The sequence below is a fragment of the Falco peregrinus genome, chromosome 1, assembly GCF_023634155.1.
Source record: "Falco peregrinus isolate bFalPer1 chromosome 1, bFalPer1.pri, whole genome shotgun sequence".
NCBI classification, from domain to species: Eukaryota; Metazoa; Chordata; class Aves; order Falconiformes; family Falconidae; genus Falco; species Falco peregrinus.
Window position 1 is genome coordinate 28,832,639 of NC_073721.1, and position 27,800 is coordinate 28,860,438.

The following is a 27,800-nucleotide window of genomic DNA, read 5'->3' on the forward strand; positions in this document are numbered from 1 at the left end:
GGGCGCCCGTGTCCCCCCTCGCCGTGCGCGCCGATCGGCCGTTGCCTGTTCGAAACGGCCAATGGCTGCGGGACGGCGCCGGCTACAGCCAATGGCGGCGCGCGTCCGGGGCGAGGCGGGGCCGAGGGGTCATGCGGCGGGCCAATGGGGAGGCGGAGCGGCAGGTATGAGATGGCGGAGGGAGCACCGGCGCCTGGCGGGCGGCGCGGCGGCAGGTAGGAACGGGGCCCCGGATAGACCGACACCTCCTCACCCCTCCCCGGGGCGGCGGGGCCCCTTCCCCGGCCCCTCGCCGCGTTACGGGTCGTGGCTCGGCCCGGGCCCGTTGTGGGCCAGCGCACCGCGGCCTCGGCCCGCCCACTGCGGCGCTTCCCCTGCGGGCCGGGCTCTCACCGTCCCCGCTGCGGCGGGGCAGCCGCTCCGCCGGCCGGGGTGCCCCCTACCCCCGCCGAGCTGTGGCAGCGCCGCGGTCCCCGGCTCTCGGCGGGGGGACGCCCCGCGGGACAGGCGTGAGGATCGGGGTGGGAGCCTGTGGGCCCCCCCGCGCCGGTTTGCGGCGCCTCGGCGCTGCGTTTGCCCCGTCCCCGCGGGCTCAGCGGCGGGCAGCGCTCCCTGCAGCTCCCCGTGCTGCATTGCGGGGGAGACACCGCCGGCTCCTGCGAGGCGAGCGATGCCGCTCCGAGCCACCCGCCCGCCCGCGGGTGAGGGGGCTGTTCCCTGGGGAAGCGCGACCCTGCGCGTAAATTAGCGAGACGAAGCCCCCCGCCCCGGGGCCGCCGTGCCCCCCCCGCCCGCAGCCGTGTCCCCGCCGTGGCGCGGCCGCTGGCCGCCTGCGGGGGCGCGAGGCCGCTGTGGCCGGGCGGGCGCGTGGCTCCTGCAGCCGCAGTGACAGCGCCGAGCGCTTGGCAGTTGCAGGGTTTGGTAGGGTGATGGCACTGTATAGGCTTGCTTCGCATCCAGCCCTCTTTCTCCCTTGCTTTGTCCACTCTGTGTGCGTTATTGTTGCTTTCTAAATACACGTGCGATCTCAGTTTCGCATAATTCACCTTTAGCACCTGGTTCGGTGTGCGTAGCCGTTCTGTGACTGCTGCCGATAAAACAGCAGCGACTGCAAGAGCACTTCACCAGGACGGTGTTGTTGGATGACTGTTAAAAGGCTGTATCATTTATTTCTCCCTTTTTGTGTGTGTGTGTTTTTTGTTTTTTTTTTTTAATCAATACCCCACCCCACCCCGGTGTGATGTGGACCTGCAAACTGAATATCCTTTGAGTGGTCATTTTTATGAACGTGCAAAACATATAGCTGAGGGCTGATGCCTCATACCTAGTCTGATTCACAGTGGTGCTGTCCTGTTCTCTGCTGAGTGGGACCCATCCTGATGGCACTTGCTGTGCTTATCTGGGGACACTGCTTTGGTTCCTGGGTTGGGGCAGAGCGTTGCTCTGGAAGGAGGGATGAAGAGATGGTGCTCAGTTTGAGCAGGGAGTGCCTAAAATGCCAGACCTGGTAAGGGTGCGAGTATGCTCTGTGCAGCTGAGAAACTCTCTTGGATAAAGCATTTTGAATGTGGGCTGGATCAGTCCAAATGACTGAATTTATTTGTTATGTGCTGCCAGTTGTCCCTAGGCTGTAGTCCCCTAGTTTTTACCCCTTCCCCCTCAAGTGATTAAATCGAAGCCTGAAGTACAAGTTTTACTCCAACGCTTAGCAAATTGATCGATCTCTTACTTTGCAGGTCTGTCACCACAAAGACCACAAAGCTTGCCTTTTTCTTTTTTCTTTTTTTTTTTTTTCTTTTCTTGAAGCATGCTCCACAACCGTGCTTTTGCCCCTATTCCCTCTCATCTGGAGAGAAGCACAAGTTAGCTAGTAAAGCTTGCATGCTGTGCGTGTGGTCTTGCAGCAGGCTGACTTAAAGATTGGAAATGAAAGCTGATTGTCTTTACCTCCATACCAAATGTTACTGAACATGACAAAAGATGATTTGTGTGGGTCTCTCTTCAGTTTGTGGTCTCTCTGACCTCTGCCTGGCTCTTCATAACTGAGAATTATGATTGCAGTGTGCCAGAGTACTCAGTTTCAAAAGAGAAATATCTGTCTGTTTAATTAATGCATTTAATGTTTGATTCAAGCAGTGCCTAAATGCTTTGCCAGGCACTCAGTGTTCATGTCAGCCATTTGATATGGCGGGGGGGGATGAGTGGAAGGGGAAAAAGCCGTGGGCCTGGAAGGCAGGATATGCTAGGAAAAGGCTTGTTATCTTGCTAAAATAGCTTGATAGTGTGTCCCTGCACAACCGGACATCAAGAGCTCACATCGTAAACAGGTGATGAAAGGAGTCACAATTGCCAGTTATATTTTACTGCAAATAGGAAAACGTTCACTGTAAACATGACTTAATGGCAAAAAGTCAAAGTGACTTGCTGAGGGTCATGCAGAAAAAATGGTTGATTTCAGAGTTAAAGCCAAGTCTGAACACATGGCTACTTTTCTCTGAAGATAGCCTGGAGCAAGGAACAATCTTAATCAAATATTCCCTTTTCTGCAACCCTCGCTAAAATCTTTGAGACCTAGACTTGCATTTAACCCCCTATTCAGTCCAAGCTCCCTCAGGCACACATCTAGACCTGAACTCAAGACTGTATTGCATTTGCAATATTTTTTATGTTTGCAGGCAACATCCTGTTCTCATCCAGGGCCTGCGATGGGCTTGGACAACAGGATCCTTGTTCTGCTACGCATCAGTTAATTGTCTACTTGCATGAAGGAGGAGCATTGCTTGCCCATGTACCCCAAGGCAGTGTCCGGGTCTCTGCACCAGCCTGGTCATTGCCTTGTTGCTGTGTGCATGTTTATATGCATATGAAAATGTCACCAGGCTCTGTTAATGCTCTTTTAAAGGTGTGTGGGCACTCAGTTCAGTCTGAAACTGAAGCACTGAGTGCTGGACACTCTGCTGGGAAATCAAATTCCTTGTCCTAAAGGTCAACAGTCTTCAGTGTGTGTTGATTTGATAAGTGGCATGAACAGATGGTAAGGAGACAGGGCAGCATGGAAATGTTGGCTAACATCTAATGGCTGCAACTGAAGTCAAGTTCCTCTTGGAAATACTGTCCCTCTGTATGCTGGGTTAGGCTCCCAGTCACAGCTTAGGCCTTGTATTTCCCACTTGTTTCAGAGTTGGCTCTTTCTGTAGGATCTCATTTTCACTTGTTCTTTAGCTGGAGGCAAGAACAGGGAGCTGAGAACTCTTCCTTCGTTCTGCTCTGCTGGGTTCAGGCACGGACCTGCTGTGCTGCTTCTGTGCCAGCTTTCACCAAACCTGAGCTGTGATCCTGGGGAGTGATGCTGTTGGTTCCTGTGTTACCAAGTTGCACGGGTCTTGGAGCCAACATGGGTAGAGAAATGGGAGGAACTGTGACCCTGTGGTGTGATACATTTGGCTGACCCTTTGTTTCAGGGCTTCACAGGTCTGGCATGTTCTGGCCTCTCATTTCAGTAATACATTACACTTACTGTTGTGTCTGATGAGTGTTAGGCCCTTTTCTCCAAGAGCAACGGCCTCACTCCCTGGCTTTTGGCATTTCTCACCTCTACGCTAGGTAATTGCAATTAAGCTATCTAGAGTTTCCTCATGAATTTTTTCAGAAACTGTAGATAGTAGGGAATGTGATAAGCTGCTTAAATAATTGTCTGTCAGCTGGCTTACGAGAACTTTTAATGTGTTTGCTTTTGGCCTATAAAGCTCTAATAATTTGGAGTCCAGCCAAAACATCTTTTCTTTTCGAGTGGTAATGTGGCAGCTCTGATTTCCAGAGGCAGGGAGTTCTCAGGGGAGCCAGCATTAGTTTCCCTTTTTGTTTTTCTGGAGCTCAGACTCAAGGTTGAAATGTAGCTTTATGGTTTGGGAGTTCCATATGGGCATTCCTACAGCCCTGCTTGCGAGCCGTCATATAGCAGGAGACAAGCGTGCCACGGCTGGCTGTGCCTTGGAGAGCAGGAAGCCTTTTCGGGAACATCCTTCACAAGCTCTCAGGGGTGCCTGGAGCTTTCCTCTCATGCATGTGCCACTCCACATTCTCCTGGGCAGCCCCTGAAGAGCACATAAATATATTCCTGCTCCCTGGGCTCTGCAGAGAAATCTGGTGAATCCAGACAGAGATGACCACAGGTGGGATGGGAAGAGCAGCAGTTTCTGAGCAGCATGGGAGTGTTGCATAAAGTTACGGTATAGGTTCTTGTCATATGAATTCTGTTATCTGTGTATAGTGTTCCAGTTTTTTTACATCCTAGCCTACCCAAATCCCCTTCAAAAGTGCTAGGCCCCCGCTTTGCTCAGTTTGGTGAGTTAATTGGGCTACTTTGTGCATCTCTGTCTCTCCGGTACTGCGTGCTGTGCTGCTCTGCGGCTGGCCCAGCCTGTTTATCTCTGTGCCTCAGCAGTGCGGACCAGATGTCACCATCTTATTTAAATGCTGGCATGCATCCAGGTATGCCTCATTGCAATTCCAGCTTGTGAGAGTTTACACATCTGGAACATGGGATGTGGCCTCTGACATACTCAGTGGTGTCTGCGGAGGACTGATGATGAGAAGGGATTTAATGCGCTCTCATCCTTTGCAAACACCACCATGATACAAAATACAGATGCAAGCATGCATCTTGCCCGTTGCACCTCCAGAGCAAAGGAGTGTTGTGGAATTATAGAAATTTAACAAATGAAAACAAGAGCTGTGACTTCCCAAGTACCTCTGTTCTCTGTATTTGCCAGGCTGTGGCCACAAAAATCTCACCTAACAGTACTGTTGGGAGCTGGCTGTGGGTCTTGCTATCCCCTTGGTCCAGAAAAAACCACAGCAGTCAAGTGAACCCGGGAGTGCTACAGCATGCTATGCTCAAATTGCAATGTTTTGCTGGGGCGCTGACAGGTGATGGTGGGATGGGATTCCCAAATGTGTTCTGGGCAGCAGTTGATGCTACCAATTTTGAGTGATTATCATCCTGTGGGAGGGCTGGAGGAAAACATCCTTCCTGCCCTGCTGGGTTGTGCTGAGTTCTGAGGCTAGTTGCTACAGTAGCTTGTTAATTTTGCTGTGCTGTTTTTGTGTGATTGATCGATTTTTCATGTCAGAAGTAAACCTGGTTGTCGTGGGGCACCTCTTTGTAGATGGTCATTCTGCTCTGACCTGGACACTGGCATGGAGCTACTGGACTGAGAAGTGTCTACACAGTGTATCTTTGCTAGTCTCTGAACTGCATGTTTCGCTGCCTCCGAAGGATGCCCTAGGGCTCTTATCTGCAGATGTAAGGGTGTCAATCAGGGGTGCAAGCAGCAATTTGAGTGCTAGAAGCCAAGGAGGTAAAGGTAGGTAGGACTAGACCATGCCTCTTACTGACTTCCAGTAAACTCAAAATGGGGAAGAAGTTAAAGATGTGAAATGAGGATAGTGAGGGAATGCTATCGTTGTTGGCAACTGGAAATGTACCATCAATGTACTTTGGGTATATGGCAGACAGGTGTGGACCTTGCAGTCCACCCAACCTAGGACCACACAGGCACAAGTGGGGAAGAAATGTTCTACCTGGGATATGAGTGAAGTTGAAGAGCAGTCAGTTGGCAAGAATCCAGGGACAGGTGTTCAGTAAAGACTTTTAGATTACACAAAGAAAGGTGTTAGGGTTCCTGGGAAGAGGAGGTGTCCTTGCAGTTTGTTAGACTCAGTAGTCAAAGGTCATGGTAGGTAATTCTGCAGTGCATGGGGAGAAAAGGCCCAAAATCCCTGTCCTAGACATGGGACACAGCATTCAGGGCAGATAGCACCTGGGCCCACGTGGTACCTCAGATCTATGATATGCTATTCACAATGCAAATGGCTCTAATAAAATAAAGCAAAAGAGATGCATTGTTTTGTCATGATTATAACTGTCATAACAGTCATAAATGGGGCAAGGAAAATACATCAACAATTTCTATACGACTAGCTCCAGGCCCTGGTGACCTTCTGAAGGAGGCAGCATGCCTGCCCAGCATGTTCTGGGTGGTGGGAAGTGGCTGCTGGGCTTCCTCAGGCTGAGACCTTCCCACCCTGCTGCAGGGGTCTGGATGCGGCCACACGGTGCCCTGCGTTGCTGCCAGGCTCCTGCAGCTCCCCAGCACTGCTGGCCTGTTGTCTCTGCCTCGCCAGCGGCTCCCAGCCAGTGCCTGGAACTCGGCTCTTGTGTCCTCAGCCCCGCGTCCCAGCCGTCCCTGCCTGATAGCTTTCAAATCAGCTCCTTTGTGCTCAGTCCCATGTCGCCCCTCACACAGAAGCTGGATTTCTTCTAAATGTCTGCAGTGTGACCTGATTATTTTTCCTGTCCTTCCTCGCCCTCCTTTTTAATAGTGTCTACAGAAAAGCTGGCAGAGTTCAGTTATATCAGTCATGCTGACTGATAGTGCTGCCTCTTCTCTTGGGATTCCTCCCTCTTTTCTGCCCCTCCAGCATTCATTTCAGATTTAGCTATCAGCCCTCTGAAGACAGGGTATTGCCTTTGTTCTGTGTTTGTACAGCATGGAGCACAGCAGAGTCCCCAGCTGTGACTGAGGTTCCCAATGCCACAGTGATAAAAGTGAATAGATCAGTAACAAGAGGAGGCAGCTGCTGCCATCTAAAAAGATTCAGTTTTGGTGCTGTTTCAGTGAAATCAGGATTGGATCTAAGGCTCCTCTTCTATTGCTGCTCCCAGTAGGGGTTTATGTTAAAATAAAGACACAAACTTTAGACCGCATTGAAAGTCATGAAAATCAGAGCGGCATTGCTATTTATTGCTGTTAGACTGTTATTCTGATGTTAAGGCAGACATATGAGCTTGCGGATCTTTAATGTAAAATTACCGGGTTTCTGGTGGTAGCTGTGTTTCTGCATTTTTTACAGAGTCTTGGGTAGGAGGAGGTTGAGCCATTGCACAGCATGGGTGTGCAATGAGCTGTGGTGGTGGCGCTGGGAAGGAGACTTGGTGAGGAGCACTGCAGTGAACATGTGGTTCCTCTCTAAGGCGCCTCTTAGTTCTTTTTCTCCTTCTAGCACTAGAAGGCATCTGGATACTCTGATGTTGTGGTGATGAGTGGTTGAAGTACTGCTTTCTTGACTTCAAAATATTCCAGTGGCTATTATTAAAGATATCACAGAAGGATTCTCTAAGGTCAAACTTGAAAAATTTCATGGTGAAATGCAAATTTTGTGATGTTTCACATATTTCAAGATGTCTTGCTACTGCAGCTTTCTTTGACACTGGTAATATGTTGCATTTTCAATTTCTTCCAAAGCACGCTTCCCTGGTACCCCCCTCAACCCTTTTATCTTCCCAGATAGGTCCGTCTCCAGGTTCACATCACAGATGCGTAGCTGATGTTGCTGAGGTCTCCTGTGAGTCCTTTACAGAGACAGAATTAGAATTCTTAGATAATAGCAGTGACTCGGATACCCAGCTTACCTGGTGTCCAAAAGATGGCCACGTGTTACGTTAGTTCCAGGTTGTCCAGCACAGGCTGCCACTGCATAATAGCAGCTTTCTTCCCCAGCTCCTGGCTGTTTAAATTGTATATTATTATCTAGTCCCCATAGCCAAAAAGCTGAATCACTCCATGTTAGCTGTTTAAATGTGAAGAAAGCAAAGCAAAAATTAAAAAGGCAGTGTTTTCTAGTATGGTTTACTTGTATTAAGTCTAGAGACAGCATCCACTGTCCCATGCACTGTGTACTCATCACAAAAGGACTCTGCCCCTAAAGACTTTATGAGTATAACCCTAGGCAAAAATTGCTGCATGTTTTTCTTGACATTTTTTAGAGGCAAACCAGTCATCCCATGAAGAGTTACTGTGCCGAATCCAAGGCCTGAATGTGATCTTTGTTAAACTGTCTTACAAGAATGTTGGTCTGAAGTACAGTCCTCAAAGCAGCCTTAACTGTGAGGTCACTTCTAATGTCTCTGCAGTCCATTCCCGTTAGAATTCTTTTAAATATATATATTATTTTTTTAAATCTAGGAAATAATTTGTCTTCTAGTCCTTTTGTATTTAAAGTGATTCCACATCATTCCACTATGGTTCTTTCATCTCTTTGCAAAATCTGGGATGGCTCCTATCTGGTTCTGGAAATACTCTCTTCAGACATCCTCGTTAATTGGTTCCTTACTCTGGCACAATGTAGGAGATGATGCTCCTTCTCTCTCCCTGGGGAAATACGAGCCTGTGCGCATCTGTCCCGTCTCCCTTTGTGCTTAGCCAGGCAAAGTATTGCTCGTGTTTTGTGTTCTTTAGCACTGCCTGCTTATCGCCCTGTTCTCAGTATTTGGTAGGAGCCTGGCTCTCTCTCATAGGCTAAACATTTTGTTATTACAGAGGGAGATTTTCTTCCATTATCTGCCTTATTTTCCAAAGCTCTTTAATCTTTTTGCTCCTGTATGGTAAAACTCACCTGCTGTGGTGTGGGATGGACAGGGGTGGATTTTGCCCAATGAAATAGGTACATCAGGCTCGTCTGAAATCTGCAGCTTCCAGTTTTTCCACTTTCCCAGCTAGAAAAACACAGCTAATGCCTTGCCCCAAAGGTACCTCTTCCTTTTCTTTCTTGGCTTGTGTTCTCCTTATGCACTGTTTCATGTTGCTTGAACTGGTTTCTGCCTTCACGTGTGTGAAGACAGAATAACATAAAAACTGTAAAAGCCACCAAAACAGTTAGGTCTCACGTATCTGAATGCAATCTTGCTGCCACATGAGCAGACCACCACAGGTTCAATTACTAGGTTTTGCCAGTTTAAGTCTCATTTTTATCCTAGTTTCCAAGGCATTTCCTGGGCCTGGATCTAGTTACCTTAGGGATTAATTGATCCATCATGATTTTGACCTCCTGCACCATCCACTCCCCATGAAATGATGGGGCTGTCATGCCTGAAGCAAGAACGTTGTGTGTGACAGACAGCTTTCTTTGTGACTTGGCTGGGATCACAGGCTTCGCTTCTAAAATACCAGAATGGCAAGAATCTCAGCACAATATAGGACCCATTTTTTTTAATCTGCTGTCTTAATCACAACCTTATTAGTACAAGGTTTTCTTATTCATTGAGATTTGATTTTATTCATGGGATCAAAGAGGAAGCTATTTATTCCTTTATTTTATCATCTTCTGACACATCGTAAAGCAGTCTGAGATCACAGCATATAGAAAATATAACTCTGTAAGGAGGTAAAAAAAAAAAAAAGAACAGGCAATAAACTCCCTGAATGCATGTTTGTCTCCCCTTGGCTGCTGTTATATAAACTGTGAATCTAGGTAGAGTACATTCATCTTCCTTTTTTAACATGAAAACAGCAGATGGGGCACATGGCTTTTTCTGAAGGTTGTAGTGTGTGCAGCAGTGAGGATTGGCAGGGTTATTGTGTGTAAAGCCAGTGGGGGCTTTATCTTTGCTCAGAAATAGCGGTTTGCTTCACATTTCCATTTTGATTAGCAATAATGATACAAAGGCAAATTTTCTGTGCGAGGAAGAGCTGCTAATAAAGTGACCTTTCAAAATTAAGTAGCTCATTGAAGTGCCATACCACAATAAGAGTATACAAGGCTGTTCCCAGCTGCGGCAGGCAGGGAAACTGGATGGGAATCTAGAGACACATGGAATGGGAAGCCTGAAGTGGATGAATGGCACATGGTGGCACAGTAATAGTGGCAAAGAGCAATGGCCAGGTGCTGTTTCCAGCTCTGGAGGGGCCAATTATGTGCTTTGTCTTAGAAAGAATCTAAAAGTGTGAAAGGCAGGGGCAGGCATTGTTTCTAGCAAGGTTTCTGGGCATGGGGTTGTGCAGTTAAGGGACTCGACTATTGTCCTGCCAGTGCTGTAACATTGGTTGTGCTTGGATGCTGTTGGGAATGTGTTTGCATGGCTTTACTCATGGTAAACACAGAGTACATTTGGGCTATTTTGTGGATTCCCCTTAGATACAGGTGGAGAGCACTTAATACCACACTGGTCCTAATTCAAAACCCGGGTTTCTATGTAGGAATTATTTGCCGTTAAACTCCAGCTACGCAGCCTTTGGCAAGAGACATGAATCAATTTGTCCAGCTTTTCTTTTCTGTTTTGTCTCTGTGTGAAGGCTGATGCCCAGTGTGTGCCAAGGGGGCCTTTCAGACCCAATAATGCGCCCTTGTGTCTCGTAGCATGCGTGGAATTTGCATAGGCTGTGCTGGGACAGGCAGGTTTCTTTTGTTGCTGGAAACAAGGAGCAAGTTCTTTTCCCTGTCTCTGCTTCCTAATGCCTCTCCAAAAGCTCTCAGCACTCATGTAAGAAATTTACTTTTTTCTGTGTATTTTTGCATTAAATGTTAAACTTTGCATGACTTGTAACACGGGCTGTGCAGAGAATTGTCAGTCAGTTCTAGTTGACAAAATTGTTTAATTTTCTTTCTCTGAATCTAGATATCTAATTGTCAGAGGGAGCAGATAATCTGTGATGCTTGATGTAACTGCTGCAAAGTATTTGCATATCTTCTCTGTGGGGAAACAAAACTGCTAGTGAGTGAATAACAGTGCACGGATCATTGCAGGCAGGGTCACTGGGCCTATACACTTGCTATTAACCCTTCTCAGGATCTGTATTGCCACAGAATCAGTTGTCATGGGTTTCAGGCAAAGGGCTTGCTCCACATTATTGGCAAAGCTGGCACTTGCTTGTGCATTGTAGACCTGTGCAATGAAATGTGAATATGATTAGATTAATTGGAAGTTGCTTTTTGGCAGCTGATATGGAGTTGTTGCATTTTCATCTTGATTTATTGCAAATAACAAACTGTTGAAAAACAGGCTGGGAAGTGCTCAGAAAAATATGTCCCCCATTTGGAGTCGGCAGCATGCTTGCTAGGCCACTCTAAGCCATGCAGCTGGGAGCCTTTAAGAGCTTTCTAAAATTTTAGATGACCTGGCAGATTGCCTTGCAGTCTGCCTTGCAGACTTTCTTCCTCTCCATCCTCTTGAAGGAGTCTTTGACATCTGTGGAGAGCAGTGGCAAGGGGAGAGGATTTTGTATGGATTCTCACGATGCAAGTGTTGCTGAGAGCCTGGTTTCCTCTGATTTCAGCAAGTATCTTTGTCCTTGTGGAGCCTGAGTCCCAGCTTTTATTCTCTTATTATGATCACGCATCCTGGAAATGATGCCAAGATGGTCTTTCAGGTCAAAAATGTGCAGCAGTAGTTCACCACACCACAGCTGGGTTCACAGATACTGTGTGGAGGTGGGCTGGAGTTCATGTGACTTACCAGTATGTGCTTTGATTTCTTCCCCTTGGTTACCTACTGTCAATTTACGTCAGAAAAATAAATTGCTGGGATCTCTGGGCTAGTAGCTGAAGTGCTCTGTTGTTTGAACCAGTGGATGTAAGGTCCAGTGTGTCGCAAACTGTTTTGGTGGCAGGCGTGCTGAGCAGTGAGCCCAGATGCCCGGCGTGGTCCAGACATGGTGATGTGGCCTCCACCCCTCAGCAGAGAGGAGAAGGTCAGAGCACTCCAATCTTTTGTGGGAAGGCCTGCTTTGAAGGGAAAGCCTTTGGTGGCCATGGGGGTGATTGGCAGAGCACATGCTTCCCCGTGGGTGCCACACCACACCTAAGGGACTGATACGATCCCTGGTGCACAAGTGCAGCGTTTCTATTGCATGTGCACTTGGGCAATTGCTATTGGAAAATAGTGTTCAGCAGGACCTCACAGCAGAGGAGGGATGTTGAAACCATGGAAAGTATTATATAAGAGCCCAAGAATGATTAAAGGATTGGGGAATGTCACACAGTGAAAGCATACAGTGTTTGCAAGCTGGGTGGGTAGGCAGCCTCCACCCAGAGCCCTGAAGACCTGGCACGCCAGTTCACAGGTCCAGACCAGCACTTTATAGCCAAGTATAACATCGGGGCAGTAGCTTGTGACTGGAGAATAACGACACTAATCCTCACATTTAAGTAAAAGAGGAACAGGAGAAGCCAGCTAAGCAACTCTAGCCTGTGGGCTTGACTTCAGAGGTGGGCAAGTGTTTGAAACGGTGGGAAGATGGTAATGGAAGACTTACAGGCAGATGGAAATTGGGATAAGTTCTAAGTGTGAGCATTAAGAGCACTGACTAGCCTGAGATATTTCTTTGATAACTCTTTTGATTTTAGAAATGGTAAATGTAGCTCACCTAACCAGTGGTAGGGCTAAGTATCTGTTACAGATAACCCTTAGCAGAGCAGTGTCTCAGATGCATCCCTTTTCCATGCTGCATGAGAAGCTATGAAATGGAGAAAGTAGAAATCAGTAGAAAATAGGGAGGTCGGATAAAGGACAGCTTGAAGAAGAGGCAAGAACTGGATGAGCTGAAAAGAGATGTTCTAGGAGAAAGGTTACTAGGGGTTCCTTAAGGACTGACTTTCTGTGGTTTGTGGTGATACTGATGAGTTCAGGCTCACCGTAGACTCAAGAGTGCACAGCTGGGCAGTTGTCATAGCTGACGGAGAGCAATACCCAAAGATCTGGCAGCTTGTCACCTGAGAGTGTTTCACCACATCCCTAGCAGAACTGTGGGTCAGTATTATGGCATGTTTATGATTATAAAAACAAAGTCCCAGACCATGGGAACTATCTGTTTGGTGATAGGACAGTAGGAATGATAGATTGGCAATGGGAACTGATGAGTATAAGCTGGCCATGAAAAAATTTAGATTGGGGTTTAGACTTTCAGGCCGCTGGGATTGAATTTCTGGGAAGGGAGACAGACCAATCTTATTTATGACTGAGAGTGGTAGGTTAATGAAAAGTATTGGGTGACCTATCTGCCTGAGTTAGTAGGATGTAGATACAGTGCAAGTTTTAGTTGGGTGTTGCCATGTGTTACATGTGTTACCACCATGCTACAGAATGCTAGTCTTGGGCTGTGTTGTACAAACAGGCCAGAGAGAGTTTTGCTCCAAAGGGAAATGTAGCCGCGCTGTGCGGAGTGCTCACCTAAGACAGCACTGTTGGTCTAGACTGGGAGCTCCTGTGTCAGCAGATGTCTCCTTCAGGGCAGACCAGCTGGCTGTAAAAAACAAAGCAATGAGGAGTTACTGTATTTTTTTTCCTCCTTCCTTTTTTTCCAGTGATGCCATCTGCAATTTTGTCATTTGCAATGACTCCTCCCTCCGCAGCCAGCCCATCATCTTCAATCCTGACTTCTTTGTGGAAAAGCTGCGCCATGAAAAACCAGAGGTGTTCACAGAGCTTGTTGTCAGCAACATTACCAGGCTTATTGACTTGCCTGGGGCAGAGCTGGCCCAACTAATGGGAGAGGAGGACCCAAAACTGCCTGGGGCAAACAGTACAGCCTCTGGATTTTTTCGGTCTCTGATGTCTCTGAAGCGCAAGGGTGAGTATAGCATGACGTCTGGTGCTCACCTTCAGGGTGATGCTGACTGCCATCGTCTGTTACATGTAGTTTATGAAACTCTCAGTGTAGGCCTGTTCTTTTGAGCTTGTGCTGAATGGTTAATACTATAGGTTTGTAATCTCTGGGGATGATGCCTTGTTGCATTGTGTATGAATCTGACACACGGCTAAGGGAAGGAAAGCTCTCCCACTGAGTCACAAGGTTCACAAAGGACCCTCTTGCTTTCTAAACCCCTTCTCAGAGGGGAGTCTAGATCTGATCCTAGTCTCAGACTTGGTTGACAATTTAGGTCTTGGCGGATTATTTGTACAGCCACTTATCAGAGTCAATGTTTGCCTGTCAGAGCCCTCCCCAGGACCGTCACTGAAAGAGTTTCACAAAGTTGAAAGTACAGATGATTTATTAAAGCAACAGATACAACAAATTCAGAATTGCTATTGATAAATACACTTACTGTGAAAATCGAGCTCATGTGAAAAGTTCAGCGCTCTTGTTAACAGTACTTTCCTGGGTAACATCCAATGTAGTTGGAGGTGTGAGTCTTACCAAAGAGGTGTCCCTGCTTGGGAAGGAGAGAGGTCCAGGCCCATTGACCCGCCTGGTAGTTAGAGTTCTTGCCCTCAAAATTCTAAATACCAGATTTGTACTCGTGGCAAGGTGGAACGAAGTCAATTATTGTGTGCCGATTGGCCCTTAGCAAGGATTGTCAGTCCTGGAAGGTCAGTGGGGCCAAACAGTTCACCATGGGGTGGGGGATTAAGTACAGATGTACAGGGGTCCTTCGGGCTTTTACTGAAGCAACACAGGGCTGCGAGGCCCCCGCCTCACCCCAGATGTCACTCAGTTTAAGTGTTAGACCACACTCGGTGACATCTGTTTCGTGAGACAAGCATGTCACTGAAGTCAAACGCCACTATTCTTACTGATTCACGGTAACTTCTGTCACTGGCACCACCAACTCTGGTGTCCCACACCTTTAGAAAAGAGTAAAATGGAGGCCAGGAGGTTCATCCCAGAAATGCCCTGCCCTTCTAGAGTACTTTTCTTCTGGAGGTTATTGCTGTGGTTTATGTCAGGTTGGCCTCGGTGGGTCAGCTGCTCACTGTGCGCAGTGCAGCACATACCACAGAGAGATTTCTTTGGCCTCTGTGTGTTTCTGGCCTGGCTCTGTGGATAGCACTGAGCTGCAGAGTGGTGCCTGAGCAAGCTACAGGTTCTTCCTCTACACACCAAGGTGTCCTTGTCTCTCTGCTTGCTTGTGTCCATGGAAGTCCATGCTCTGTTTTTCCTAGCTTTCCTTGTAAGTGGTGGAATATCGGTAAAGGCTGAGAGCATCAGGTTCCACAAACAACAATAATGCCCAAGCTTCCCAGGCCACTGACTTCACTCAGGGCCCACTGTCATGTTCAGTTGCTGTCCCAGTGCTCTGGAAGGTCTTGCCTGTGCAGCTCAGAAATCTGTACAAATCTGTGATCCACATCTCAATCCAGTGAGTCAGTGACAAAGCTCTGCAGACTGACTCTGCTGAAGCCCAGATTCAACCCTGGGAGATGACAAATTTCTCTCTGAGACAATCATTCAGCTTGAGTTTCCTTCTGGTAAACTGACAAGTGACTTATCTTCTCTTTCAAGTTCAGCTGTCTTATTATGAAACATTAGCTCTAGGCCCTTTCTCAGAAGTCTGAGATTTGCTTTTGTGCACAGTTGTGTTCAGATCCTCTCCTCTTCACTGGCTGGCATTTACCACTCTGTTTTGTTGTAACTGAAAGCGTGTTCTAGGTGTGTGTGTGCCTTCTCCCACCTCTGCTCACGCTCAAGGGGAGCCTGGTTCTCCCAGTAAGTTCAGTTAAACCTTCTCACTCATCTAGACAAAAACTGCCTCCATCTGGGCACCTCTCACATCCCTCAGCAGCTCTGTTTTCCTAGCTAGACTGGCTGGCTGCTGGCAGAGAAGCTGTGGGTAGCAGCCTTCAGATGTTGGCAACCTAGGGCTGAACACTTCTAATCAGCATTCCCCTTCTTTTGAGCAGTTCTGCTGTTGTGAGTACCTCTGAGAAGAGAGCTATCGCTATGTTTGAGTATGGGTTTTTTTTGTCTTCAACCTTTATATAGTTTCTCTGTTTCTAATTCTACCAAACCTATTCCTCCGCTGTGTTTCATAAAGATGAGCTCTGCAGCCCCACTGCTCAGGCTGTATCTTCTGGTGCTGGCTTCAGCCCTCCACTCCCGTCTCACCCAGTGGGAACCCTGGTCAGATATACTCAGGGGGAAATCAAGTACTACAAATAAATTCCTTTAGCATCCTTAGGTGAGAACTAGTCAATATTGCCATGCTTACCTTGCTGCTCCATAGTAACAGGTCTTCATGCTGCCCCCAAACTGCAATTAGACTGTGCTCATACCTGTTATTGCTCCTGCCTCTGTTCCCGGAGTGTAGTAGAAACACCTTAAATTCAGACCGTTGCCACTTGACAAGCAGAAGTGAATGAGTAACCAAGTTGAAAGTGTTTCCTTAGCATGTATGGAAACTTCCACATTCTTGTGAAAACCACCTAGCAGGGACTTCTGAGCCTTCTCTAGCTTGTTTTTTTTAATTATCTGTACTCTGTTGGAGCACTGCTCTTATCAGACCTGACATCTGCTAGCTCTCTTCCCCAAGAGCTCCGCCTTCCCCCATACAGACGTCTCCATGGCCATGTGTCTCACTACAGTTACAGCTAGCAGATGTTCCCAAGTCTGCTGGCTGCACTCCCAGGCTGCAATGGCAGTGTCTCTCTGCATTGACAGGCACTGTCTGTGAACTCCTTGGCCAAACTCTGAGAAAAATAAGTTTGTGTCTACAGAGAAAATCGGTTTCATGTACTATGTTTCATCTTGGAGCCATCATTTGTTGCATCATTGTTGCAGTGTTATAGACCACCTAGAAAAAACGGGTTTTATTTCTTCAAAGCCAGAGGCCAAGGACCACAGAGCTCAGAGCAGATGAAGCTGCAAATACTTGCAATTTCTTTGAGCATCAGGAAACTCAATCTCATGCTGCTTCTTAGTTTCAGAAGCAATCATACAGTAACATCTAATCCTTTGTAACTTAGCATTCATTCTCCAGACAAGTCTTTCAAGTTTCTTTGAGAATCAAATTCTTATTTGGGTATCAACTTCTGACTTCAAAAGTAAATCAGATTTATCGGGCCCTGCATGTGTCAAGAAGATATATTTTCCTCTTCTCCTTCTGGCCCCTATTGATTCTATCTGTTGAATGTCTCATGAGTTTAGTTTTCTTCAAGGACAAGAATATTTTGCTAACCCTTCTCTCCCTTTGCACTCAAGTGGATAAAACCCTCACATTTCCCTCATTTCTCCTGCAGGACTGAAGCATGTGCTTTGTCAGAGGGAGCTCAAAAAGTTCTTATTTAACAGGAGGCTGGAGTTCCTGGTGGCTTATTATGTGTTTCAGGAGTCCTGGAAGAAAGCTGAACATTCTTCAGGTGGAATAAATTTAGTTGCACAGGAAGGTTGCTAGAGAAATGCATAGAGTTAAACAGGTCTTTCCTATATGCTGTGAGCATCAACACCACAGAACAGTAAGATCTGTAGTACAACAGACCAAAAGCTAGTAAAATCAAAATGTGCTGGGGGGGGGGGGAAGCAAGAGAAAGCTTGTACGAGAGATAAATGTTATCAGACCAGCCAATGCACTGCTTGGATTGGTGGGCTATCAGCTGTACAATAAGGAGGGAAATCTTCAGCCACAGAAAGCTGGGCAGGTGCCCAGCTTGCCCTCAGAAGGGGCCCATGCTTCTGGCAAGTCTGGTTGTGGAGAGAGGTATATTCTTCTCTTAAATCTGTTGGTTCTTTGAAGCCTTAGTGCAAGGGCAGGACAAACCAGCTCTGTACCTGGTTCCAGTTCTCAGTGCCAGTCAGCATGTTGTGGTATGGTCTATCCAGCATCTAGCTGTCTCTAGCTGTAGTCAAAACTTCCATGCACCTGAGGGAAGAAGCGATGCTGAGGGCTCTGGTTGCTGCCAGTGAAGCACCTGGGAGTTGCCTCAGCTTTCTTTTGTATATCTGATTGAGAAAGCCATTCGTCAGCAGGACTGCATTTATTAGAAAATACTGTCTTACCTGGGAAGTCCCTCTGTGGACAAGAATAGTTTTGTGCATTGGTTCAACAAGGGCCTTTCAGTTAAATGGGCTTCTTATCTAATGTCTCCTCCCATGCAAGGATCTTCTTTCAGCTCAGTTGCTTCTATCTTCTGGGGCGGTAGCCTGTGTTATTTACTGGAGTTCTGGAGCTGACAGCTTATGCTTGATCTGTAACAGCCCCATGAGATAAAAGCAAACTCTAGGATTGAGAGGAGCTTGTCAGTGCTCCATATGGAGAAAGGCCCAGCTCATTGCTTCACTACTCTGCTCTTTTTTTTTTATAACTCTTCCTTGTTCAGCCTTCATAGTTTACTGTAATTAGGCCAGGGCAGGTGAAATGGAAGAGACATTCACTGGGATCTGGGAATTCCAGGAATTACCCATCCCTGAAAAGGACAGTGTGAGCCAGTTGGAACATGTCTGCTCTTCCCAGTAGCACTTGTTCTACTCTCCCATAGTGTCATAGCTGCATGTCTTCTTTCTGCTCCATACCATGTCAAGCCACAGTGAAGATTAATCCGGACTTTGCTTCCCAGGTGTGTGTGTGGAGTGTGGCAGCCACCTGGGTGATCCAGGCTGTCACATCTGCTCTTTGCACTTTGCTGTTGCCATAAGGTCCAGGCTTGCAAATGATATGCCCTTTAAAATTGAAGCATCTGTTCTGGTGTTGTTTTCTTTTCAGGAGCTAGAAAATGTTTGCTTTAGCTGATAAAAAACTGTAATTAGGCTGCAGTAAGAAGCAGTGTGATTAAGCCATTTTAAGTACAGCATGGTGAGATGAAGTGACTTATTTGGGAGTGCTTGTGATATATCTGTGGGGGTCCTTGTGACCTTCACCCTCAGCATTTTGGGGCACTGGTCTTTGCATGCTGATATCCTGTTCTTTGGGGACCGCTTACCTCTGTGGTTGTTGGGTTCTAAGCTGCCTGAACACATTACCTTCTGTTCTGCAGAGAAAGGGGTGGTGTTTGGCTCACCGCTGACAGAAGAAGGCATTGCACAAGTTTCCCAGCTAATCGAGTATCTGCACAAAAGTAAGCGACTCTGTCTTACTGTCTTCCTATCCCAAGGGGTATCTGTCTGGCCCACCTCAGGTCTCTGGTGCAGACAGAGTGAAAAGCTCTGAGCTCTCCACCAGCAGGAGTTTGGGGCTGCCCTAGGCAACCGTTGCCCAGAATTGCCTAGCAGATATGTTAATCTCTTCCCTCTGTGCATGGACTCAGCTGATGGGAGCCAGCTTGAAGTCATGTGTCTGAACACAGTTCACTGAGGTTTGCTGTCAAGCTCTGGAAAGGGGAGGGAACTGCTTTGGTAAGAATCAGCCTCTGGTTAATCAGTGGCCTTTTTTCTCCCCTCTGCTGAGCAGATCTAAGAGCAGAAGGCTTGTTTCGGGTGCCAGGCAACAGCATCAGGCAACAGATCCTAAAGGATGCTCTGAACAGTGGTACAGATATTGACCTGGACTCTGGGGAGTTTCACTCCAATGATGTGGCCACCCTACTTAAGATGTTCCTGGGTGAATTACCAGAGCCACTGCTGACACACAAGCACTTCCATGCCCACCTCAAAATTGCAGGTGAGTGAGCAGCAAGAGATAGTGATGAGCAGGGGGAATGGAACTAGCTTCCTAGAAAGCTGGTAATGCTACAGAGCTGTGCACCAGGCTACATAAGCGTAATCCTTGAAGGCAGGGTAAGAAGGAATCTTCCTTCATCTCAGCCTAACGGTGGAAAGACTGGAGCTGAAAATCCTAAGGAATTAGACCAAGCCTGTTTAGCCCAGTCTTCTCTCTCCAGCAATAAACAGATACCTACAGAAGCAGAGCCTGCATTGGTAACCTGGGTCTCCATCTGATTTAAGTCTGGGGGCCTCCTGAGTGAGGTGTGGTTTTTACGTACTTAATAACTGTTATTGATCTACCTTATGTGAACTTCATCCATCTTGCCTTCAACTCATCACAACTCTTAGCCAGCGTGTTGTCCTATGGGAGGAGTACCACAGATTAACACATTGGGTGGGGAGCTTGGGAGCTGGAGGGAGAGACAGAGGGCCAAGAACTGTGCAGGAGTTTGGAGATCTGCGTACGAAGAGGGGAGGGTAACCACTTGCGATAGAGCTGCTGTTAGGAAAGCTGATGCATGTCCTTCACGTTCTGCCTTGTGATTTGGCAGACTTGACACTGTTTGATGAGAAAGGGAATAAGACCAGCACTCCAGACAAAGAGCGCCAAATTGAAGCCCTCCAGCTGCTGTTTTTGATCCTTCCCGCGCCTAACCGCAGTCTGCTCAAACTGCTGCTGGACCTGCTCTACCAGACCGCGAAGAAGCAGGATAAGAACAAGATGTCTGCCCACAATCTTGCCCTCATGTTTGCACCCCACATCCTATGGCCCAGAAATGTGAGCAATGCCTCAGTATTTGCGGGTGGGATATGGCAAGGTAGAAAGCAGCTTTCTTTGGCAGGCCTGCAGGGGAAGAACCAAGATGTGAAGGTTAAGTATTGATATGGTAATGTGAAGGTTGGAGGCTGGGATGGTGAGGTGGAGCTTCCCGGCAGGACTCAGTCCTAGTGTTCAGTCCAGACCTGCCATAGGTCTCATTTGCAACAGATGCTTCGTCTTTCTCAGTTAAATTGAAAGCACAGGACAGTTCTGCTTCTTTTAAGAATGACAGCTCCAGACAAACCTTGCGGATCGCTGCTGGTGAACTGTTTGGCCCCAGCATTGTCTAGTTTTCCTCTCAGAGCAGCTTTGTCTTTGTGAGCTCTGCCTGCCCATCTCCTCAGAGCAGGTCTCCTGCTGAGACACCATGTGTGTCTATGTCCCAGAGACAGTGAGGGCAGCAGAGACTCTTCCTCCTCCCCTTCTAACTGCTGCACCTTTGGCTATGTCCCCTTGCCAGGTGACAGCGAATGACCTTCAGGAGAATATCACGAAGCTAAACAATGGAGTGACCTTCATGATCAAACACTCTCAGAAACTCTTCAAGGTAAGTGTGCTTTGTGGGCTTGCTCTCCCTGGCCCTTCAGCAGGAGACTGGACGAATGCCCCTTCTCCAGACAGATCCCAGGTGTCAAGTGTGTATAACGAGCGCTCTCTTCTGCGGTAAGAGAAGGAGGCTTTCTACAAGAAACTGTTCCTTTAGTGACTAGGGAGAACGGCTTTACTAGGCGGACAGCCCCGGAGGTGGCTGTGCAGGGGCAGGTCAGAAGCACGGTGCAGTGTAATACCACCCTCTGCTGGGCACCCAGACCTGCTGCCCGGCTGGGAAACCTGCTTCTGGGGCGCAGGTAGCAGCCGGACTCCCCTTGGGTTCTGGCAGGATAAGGAAGCTGAAGGGGCTTGTCCTGGATGAATGCTGCCAAGAGCTGAACACCTAATACAGCAGGTCATTTTGTTGTGAATGTCTCTGCAAGTGGTAGTCACCCCCCTGCTGTTACAGGCACAGCTTGCAGGCATGGACCTCTGTCTAGCTCAGAGCAGGGTGTAGCGGTATGACAGTCAGGAGCATGCGGCTTTCTGCAGGTTCCTCCAAGGAAGCTTTTCTGCCACAGGCAGCCTCCTGACTTCTCAGGACCTTCCTGGCCACTGTAGGCATCTGCTCTCTGCAGAGAGTCCTCCCATAGAAAGTTCCCCTTCTGCCCTCTTACTCAGGCCCCTGTTTGGCCAGCTCAGAGCTGGGGGAACTGCTTGGAGAAAGTTCTCATGGAACCCTGCTCTTACTGTGTTCTGCTTGTGCTGGTTGCCTGCGTCAAAAGGAAACGGTGAACAGGGACTGCACTGGGGACATGAAATCCCATTGTTCTGTCTGCCCTAAACAGCTGAATCTTGATGGAAATGGCTTGTTGTGGTATGTTTGAAGAGCAGCTTTTGTTGGGGCCACTCTTACCCCAGGGCCAAACATGCTAAACATACATTTGGCCTTTTCTCTGTCCATCATCACAGGCCCCAGCGTACATCCGGGAGTGTGCCAGGCTGCACTATCTGGGGTCCAGAGCCCATACATCAAAGGTAAGGTCAGCAAATGCAGTGGCTGCCCTGTGTGAAAGGGCAGAGGCTATGACACTAGGAAGGGATCCTTGTGAGTGAAAGAAGCTGAAAACAAACCAAGTCATGAAAGAGGATCTGTCGGAGAGCAGGAGTGAGGGAACCATATGGTGTGGTGCAGGCGGCTGCATTAGGGAAATTGGGCAGAGCTGAAGCATCTGTTAATCAAAAGCACAGGGAAAGCAAGCTACCAGCCCCTGTTTAGCAGCAAACCTGCTCCCTGTGCCTAGTACATGCAGCACCTGCTCCTTCATGGGCTCGTGCCTTCCAAACAGAGAGATGCGCCTGCTGCTGTGGCCGTGCTGCTTGGAAGAGGGGCTGGGATAAAGGCTACTTGCTGCCACTGGGATAAGATTTGTCTGTGTCTTGCCAGCAAATGCTTCCCTGCCTTATATAGCTGCAGAAGAGGGAAGATGCATTGCAAGGAGCTGCACTGACCCTTCTCAAGCCTGGAAGGGCTTCTGCAGCTGGCATCCGGGAGGGGAGGGAAGAAGCAGTGGGGTCACCTTTGTATTGCTGTCACCTCTCCCTGGCACAGGGCCTGCTGGTGCAGTGCTGCTGCAGAGGGGTAGGGAAAACGCAGCCCTTCATTCACTGGGGTTAAGGCAGCTCACGAGACTCTTCCCAGCCTGGCTCAGATGGGAGGCTCGTTTGGATTAAAGCATGGCAAGCGACTACTGTCTCCGCTTTCCCAGGACGACCTGGATTTGCTGACATCTCCTGGCTCCAAGGAGCTGCAGCCCCTCAAGTCTCAGAAGCGAAGCCGGCTGGACACTTGCCACCAGGAGGAGACCCAGCAGCGCACGGAGGAGGCACTGAAGGAGCTCTTCCGCCATGTCCACAATATGCCTGACTCTGCAAAGAAGAAGAAGCTTATCCGGCAGGTAGTGTGGGGAGGAAAGATATCTTTGAGGTGTGCTTCTCAGCACAATCCTGGGCACAGGGCTAAAAGCAAGGCCTTTTTGAGAGCTGCTCCTAATCTTGGGCAGGCTGGGGAGAGTGGGCTTTGGGCTGTGTAAGTGGCAGAGCTGTATGAAGGCAAGGGAGGAGACTGCCTATCCCAGATGTGGCTGACCATGGAGCTTGCTGCACCAAGCTGTGCTTTGAGCTCTGTTTTCCAGGCCAGGGACTTGCCAAGCTAGCAGTTCCCCGGTCCTGTTGAGCTTCCTCCATCAAAGGGAAAAATCTTTTCGCCTCTTGCCTGCAAAGAGTGGACAAACTGGCCTCCTCTTGGTCCCATGAGCATTCTTAGCCAACCTGCTGCTCCAGAGAGACTAGTTGATATGGTCAGCACTAGTTGTGGCTGCCAGCCTCCAGCTGCTGCCCAACACCCTTTCTGCTCCAACACCTGTGGATTTTGGCTAATCGGGTAGACATCACAAAGCCCTCACACCCAAGCTCCCTGTAATCCTGGGTGGGAGATGTGGCCTTCCTCTGCTTTCTTCTCCCTGCAGCTCCGAGCTGCTCCTCCGTTTTGGGGTGCAAAAGAGAGAAACTGAGTTCTAGGAGCAGGTAGAGCAGCACACAGCAGCAAGGGACTGGTGTAACTGTAACAGTAACTGTGCTAACATACTGCCCTCATATTTCATCCTAGTTTAACAAGCATCCTACAGCTCTCACTCCTGGCTCTGATGTACCCACATCCCCAGCACCACGACGTACCCGCTCGCGCTCCTTCAGCGGCCTCATTAAGGTAAAGGCAACCTCTGACTCAAGCTCTCTGCTGTGAGTTTGTGATGTCGCTCTGTGCTTCTGCTTTGCCCTGGCTTGAATGAGGCCCTCAAAGGGTAGGGACTGTTCAAAGTATTGGGTCCCAAAACCATAGATCCACTGGGGACAGAAAAGCCAGCACCGTGACAATAAGCCTTGTTACTGTAAAGTATAACCCTCTATGAAATGCGTGACTGTAGGATCTATGCATCTTTCTGAAGGATTGTTTGCTTCCCAAGATGAGATGAGGACTGACAGGGTCATGTAGTCTAGCCTGCTAGCACAGGTGTTAGCACACTTGCAGGCTGCACCACAGCAGTGTGTACCCGCTTCTGACAGGCTGGGTTCCTGGCCAGAGCTCAGGTCAGCTCCCAGGCCCTTCGCAAGCTGGCAGGCTCAACCTAGTGGCATGGTATTTCAGGTGGTTCTGCTTTGCAATCTTTGTCCCAGCTTGGCTTCCTTTTTTCTTTCCCAGCATCCAACTGTTTACCAGCAATGCATCCTGCTCCTTCCCTTTCTTTTTCACTTTGCACTCTAAGCACTAGCCAACAGCCCTCTCTTCTTACGGCAGCGGAAAGTTTTAGGAACCCCAGTTATCCTGGAGAGGAAGAGCAGGGATGCCACACCGGAGCCTGAGCGAGTCAGCAAAGAGAATGTCCACCTGGTAAGAGCTGCTGCCAGCACCACTGAAGCTGCTGGTGGTGGAGCGTGTGAGGGGAGTTCGAGTGCAACTTGGGTGCTCGTTTCAGTGATCCCTGGGGGGGGCTGCTTGCTGTTTTCTGCCCAAGAGAAATATCTTCTGTGTGATCAAATAAAGGTCTTAGGAAGGTGCTAGGAGGAGAGCAGAGCAGATGGCAAGGGTGGCATCGGGACAGGAGTGGCATCACTGGGCCTCCACGCCAGTCTTATGCCTCTGGCTGTGTTCCTGGCCAAGGACATTGGCTTGTGGCCCCTTCCTTCTCTCCCATCCTCCTCCGCAAGTTATACAGAGCCTGCTGCCTGTGGGTAGTAGCACTGTCCGATGGCCCAGACTAACTTAAGGCTGGATTTGGGTGGTCACTGCTCTCTGGTGGTACAGGCTGCTCCCAGGGAAGGCTGTGGATGCCACTTCATTCCACAGCTCTTTACTTTTTTTTTTTTTTTTTTTTCCCTCCTCTCTCACCCAGTTACAGAAATGTGGATCTCCAGCTCACATGTCCCAAGCAAAGCTGAAGTCTTTGGAGGGCCAGAAAGCGGTGAGACACGTTCATATGCCCATTCTCCTTCCTGTGGGGTACCTGGGCCTGACATGTGCAGGGGTGATGGCATGCACGCAAGACTCTGTGACAGCTGTGGTCCCCTGGCTTGTAGCAGTCTGCTCCATGCCAATCTGCAAGCAGCTGGCATGCTGAAAAGCTGGGCTTTGAAGGGTTTCACCAAAGCAGGTGTGTACAGCCCTTCTACCTGTGAGTTGGTAGGCAGGCTGTCACGGGAAACAGAGTGAAGCTGGCAGCACAGGGTAGTACTAGCAGCCTGTCAGGGTGGCAGTGGGGCAAGAGGTTGGTGCAACCCAAGACCAGCTGCTGTGTTTGTCCCTGTCTTCTCAGTGCCTCCTGTCTCTGCTTTGGTAAAAGGTATAGGAGGCAGACTCCAGGCGGGAGTCCTTGCAGGGGGAGGACAGCACATCAACATTTTCTTGCATGGCATTCTGTCTCTCAAGCATTCAACTGCTCTAATTCTCTGCTCCAGGAATCCTGCAGACGCATGCGAGCCCACCTGCTTTCCAAGGATTCATCATCCCTCTGAATCGCCTCGCACCCACACATGGTTTGGGAATGCCCAGCCTCGCAAGCTGTGAATAATGTGCTGCACTTAGAGGGGAGTGCTGCAGGCTCACGGCAGCCCTCACCAACATGGCAGTGCTCTTGAAACTGGACCTTTGCAAAGACTGCAGGAACTTGTTTCTTTCTGTATATAAATTATATTTCATTCTACTATGGGGCAAACCACTATCTAACCAAAATTTGTGCAGCATGTCTGACCTGCTGGCTCTGGGAAGAGCTGGAGTGCTTGCTTACAAGGAGAGCCCTGTGCATTGCAGGGCCCTCTGTGCACTCCCAGCTTTCTCTGCAATGTTGCTAGGCTGTATTCTTTTGTTTTTTCTGCTCTGAGTTTTTAACATATGGCTTGGTTTTGCTCCCTCCCCTGTTAGCAATGGGAACGGTGGACTCCAGCATTCACCCACATCCTGACAGCTAGCCTTACCTCCAGGCCTCCTCTGCTTCCTCTGGGCTCCATTTCACCCTGCTGTCCCCAAAGGGCTGGAGTGCATAAACGGTACAGGGCACAGGATGAGCCTGGGAGAAGAGGAGAGGCTCTGGGTGCCGTCATTTCAAGTGGGGCAAGGGGAAAGCAGCTTCCCTGATAAACTCATCCCTCTGTTTCAGCTTTAGCTGGAGGCAGCCCTTGCTCTCTATCTTCAGATTCCAATGGCACAGCTCTGCCTGGTGAGCAAGGAGTCTCTGCTTTGTGTTCACGCAGGGAGGCTGAGCTTGAGTGGGGAAGGAAGCTGGAGAAGGCTGTCTGGGGCAGAACAGCCCAGCCTTTGGAAGCCAGGGTGTCTGGAGCAGGCAGAATCTTGTGGCTGTGTGTGCAGCATAGGAACACTGTGAGCAGCGTGAGAGGTGAGAGAGGGCTTTAGCTGTTTGTGATCTGCTGCAAATGGTGCCAAGGGCTTTGGCTCAAGATATCTGGATGGCTGGTCAGGCAACTGGCTGATTAGTCATTAAACTGGGGGAAATGGCTGGAGCTGGGTTCAGCTTTTTGGTCTGAGCTGCAGAAATGAGATGAAACCATCTAGATACAGGATAAACCCTCATCACAGCTGGCCAGTGTCAGCGGTCTTGTTAAGCTGAAGTGCTCCAATAAACCAATCTTGCCAAGTACCTGTCTGCAAGCAATCTGGAGTAGGCAACACACAGGGTCACTACTGTGAAATAGAGGTTTAATCAGCTGGGGAACCATCTAAACACTTCTCAGTCCTTCTTGGCAAAGCAAATAATCTCTGGAATCCAATTATAATTGTCTTCTAATCTTTAAGAACCAGCAGCTGGCAGGAGTTAGAGTTCTGTCCTTGACAGCTTTCTGAGACAACTGGTGGCAGGAGGTGTGAATATTGGGATGTGAGCAGGGAGTTCAGTCTGACTGGCTAGAGCTGTCAAAACAGGACATCGGAGCCCTGTGCAGCTTAGCTGGAATTTGTCACTTTTTTTTAACTGTGATTTTTTTTTTTTTATTATTAGTGTGTTATTTTTAGATACAAAGCTATGTGCCTCATGCTGCTCTGTCCAAAGGGATGTTCCTGGTACTTTACTGGGGGTGTCTGTCCCTAGTATGACCCTAAATTGGAGGAGCTGCCTTGAAAATGTTGGGGGTAGTGGGACTGCAGATGTGTGAGATGGGAGTTGGTAGTGTTAGGAGCCTCTGTCGCAGCGAAGAAAGAGCTCTGGTTCTTCAGGGACCAGGCAGGCGAGGATGCTGTGAAGAAGGGCAGAGGCAGTTTGCTGTGGTAGTAGTATGTGTTTTTTGGATGTGTCTGTAATCATTCTCTCTAGAGGCTGAGGCTGTCTGTGTGCTCTTCTCCAAAGGGGACTGTGTTTTGCTGACCGCACTTCTGTCCTGACCCGGCAGTCTGCCATTAGTGGAGTGGAGACCTGGGAATCTCGGCTTTGCCTCTGAATAGAAATGAGGCAGAGCCGAAGGTCGAGCAGCAGCGCCGAGAGAGCTGGGTCTGGTCCTGCTACCTCTGCCCTTACTTGCATCGAGGGTGGGTGCTGGATGAAGCATTTGTTCATCACCTAGCTTAGCTGGGTGCGTGTCTCTGTATGGGTGTCCGCTTGACAAGGCGGTCTTGTTCCTAAGACTAAATACGCTGCTCCCCTGTAGATGAGAGGAACGTAACTCTTCACTGTTCCCGCTTACTGATGGCTCTAGCTCAGGGACTCTGCCTTCTGGCACAGCTGATATGTGCTTAGCTCTAAGAAAAAATTACCTATGGGGTATCAGCCCAGTGTTCTGCATCTCCCAGATGCCCTCCCTGCCAAAAGGGGTGGGTGCAGGCTCCAGACAAGGCAGTCGCAGGAGGGGTTTGGTGCCCTGGGCTTTAGCCCAAGGTGCTGTCCTCCCTGTGCTGAGGACGGTGGTGGCGGCTAACAGATTTGGCCTCTAGGACCCTTGGCTGTTGTAGTTCCAATGTGTTCACACTGTCTCACATGCAAGGGGGAGTTTTAGTCATGGTTGACGTGTCTCATTTGTCTGCCCTGTGCAATGACCCACAAGGATGCTTCCTCCCAGAGCAGCCACTAACTGTTCCCAGAGTCTATCGTTTCCAAAGTATTTTTAATCTTTATTTATATATGCTATGTATGTACTGTTTCAGACTGTTGCCTTTCTGTGTGTTCATGTGAAAACCCCATATTAAATGCTTTTATTTTTAA

General features: G+C 48.7%; 1 protein-coding gene and 1 long non-coding RNA gene across 10 annotated transcripts; one reads left to right on the forward strand and one right to left on the reverse strand.

Moving 5' to 3' along the window:
- Window positions 1-140: 140 nt before the first annotated feature.
- Window positions 141-27,800, forward strand: ARHGAP19 (Rho GTPase activating protein 19). 4 transcript variants are annotated; one of them, XM_055810536.1, is made up of 12 exons: window positions 141-215; window positions 13,141-13,406; window positions 18,524-18,604; window positions 18,937-19,146; window positions 19,742-19,968; window positions 20,471-20,557; window positions 21,514-21,579; window positions 22,311-22,499; window positions 23,210-23,308; window positions 23,897-23,989; window positions 24,492-24,560; window positions 25,054-27,800. In XM_055810536.1, the coding sequence occupies exons 1-12, from the start codon at window positions 145-147 to the stop codon at window positions 25,108-25,110; spliced, it is 1,515 nt and encodes a 504-aa protein (XP_055666511.1). In that variant the 5' UTR covers window positions 141-144; the 3' UTR covers window positions 25,111-27,800. The 4 variants fall into 4 exon arrangements, with proteins under 4 accessions (XP_055666511.1, XP_055666527.1, XP_055666536.1 ...); XM_005238953.4 differs by lacking the exon at window positions 141-215 and adding an exon at window positions 9,237-10,321; XM_055810552.1 differs by lacking the exon at window positions 23,897-23,989.
- Window positions 6,786-17,064, reverse strand: LOC106112602 (uncharacterized). Of its 6 annotated transcripts, none has more exons than XR_008748087.1 (4): window positions 15,766-17,064; window positions 13,007-13,079; window positions 8,854-8,999; window positions 6,786-8,696 (listed from the first exon to the last, which is right to left on the reverse strand). It is a non-coding gene; the product is annotated as an uncharacterized LOC106112602 (long non-coding RNA). The 6 variants fall into 6 exon arrangements; XR_008748085.1 differs by having other exon boundaries at window positions 6,786-7,632; window positions 8,458-8,999; XR_008748086.1 differs by adding an exon at window positions 13,882-14,970 and having other exon boundaries at window positions 6,786-8,999.

Bases quoted from the DNA above. Each gene is read 5' to 3' on its own strand.
- ARHGAP19 (XM_055810536.1), top strand. From the start codon at position 145: ATGGGGAGGCGGAGCGGCAGGTATGAGATGGCGGAGGGAGCACCGGCG. The intron at 21,580-22,310 runs GTAAGGTCAGCA...CCGCTTTCCCAG, and splicing joins CCAGAGCCCATACATCAAAG to GACGACCTGGATTTGCTGAC. The intron at 22,500-23,209 runs GTAGTGTGGGGA...ATTTCATCCTAG, and splicing joins AGAAGAAGCTTATCCGGCAG to TTTAACAAGCATCCTACAGC.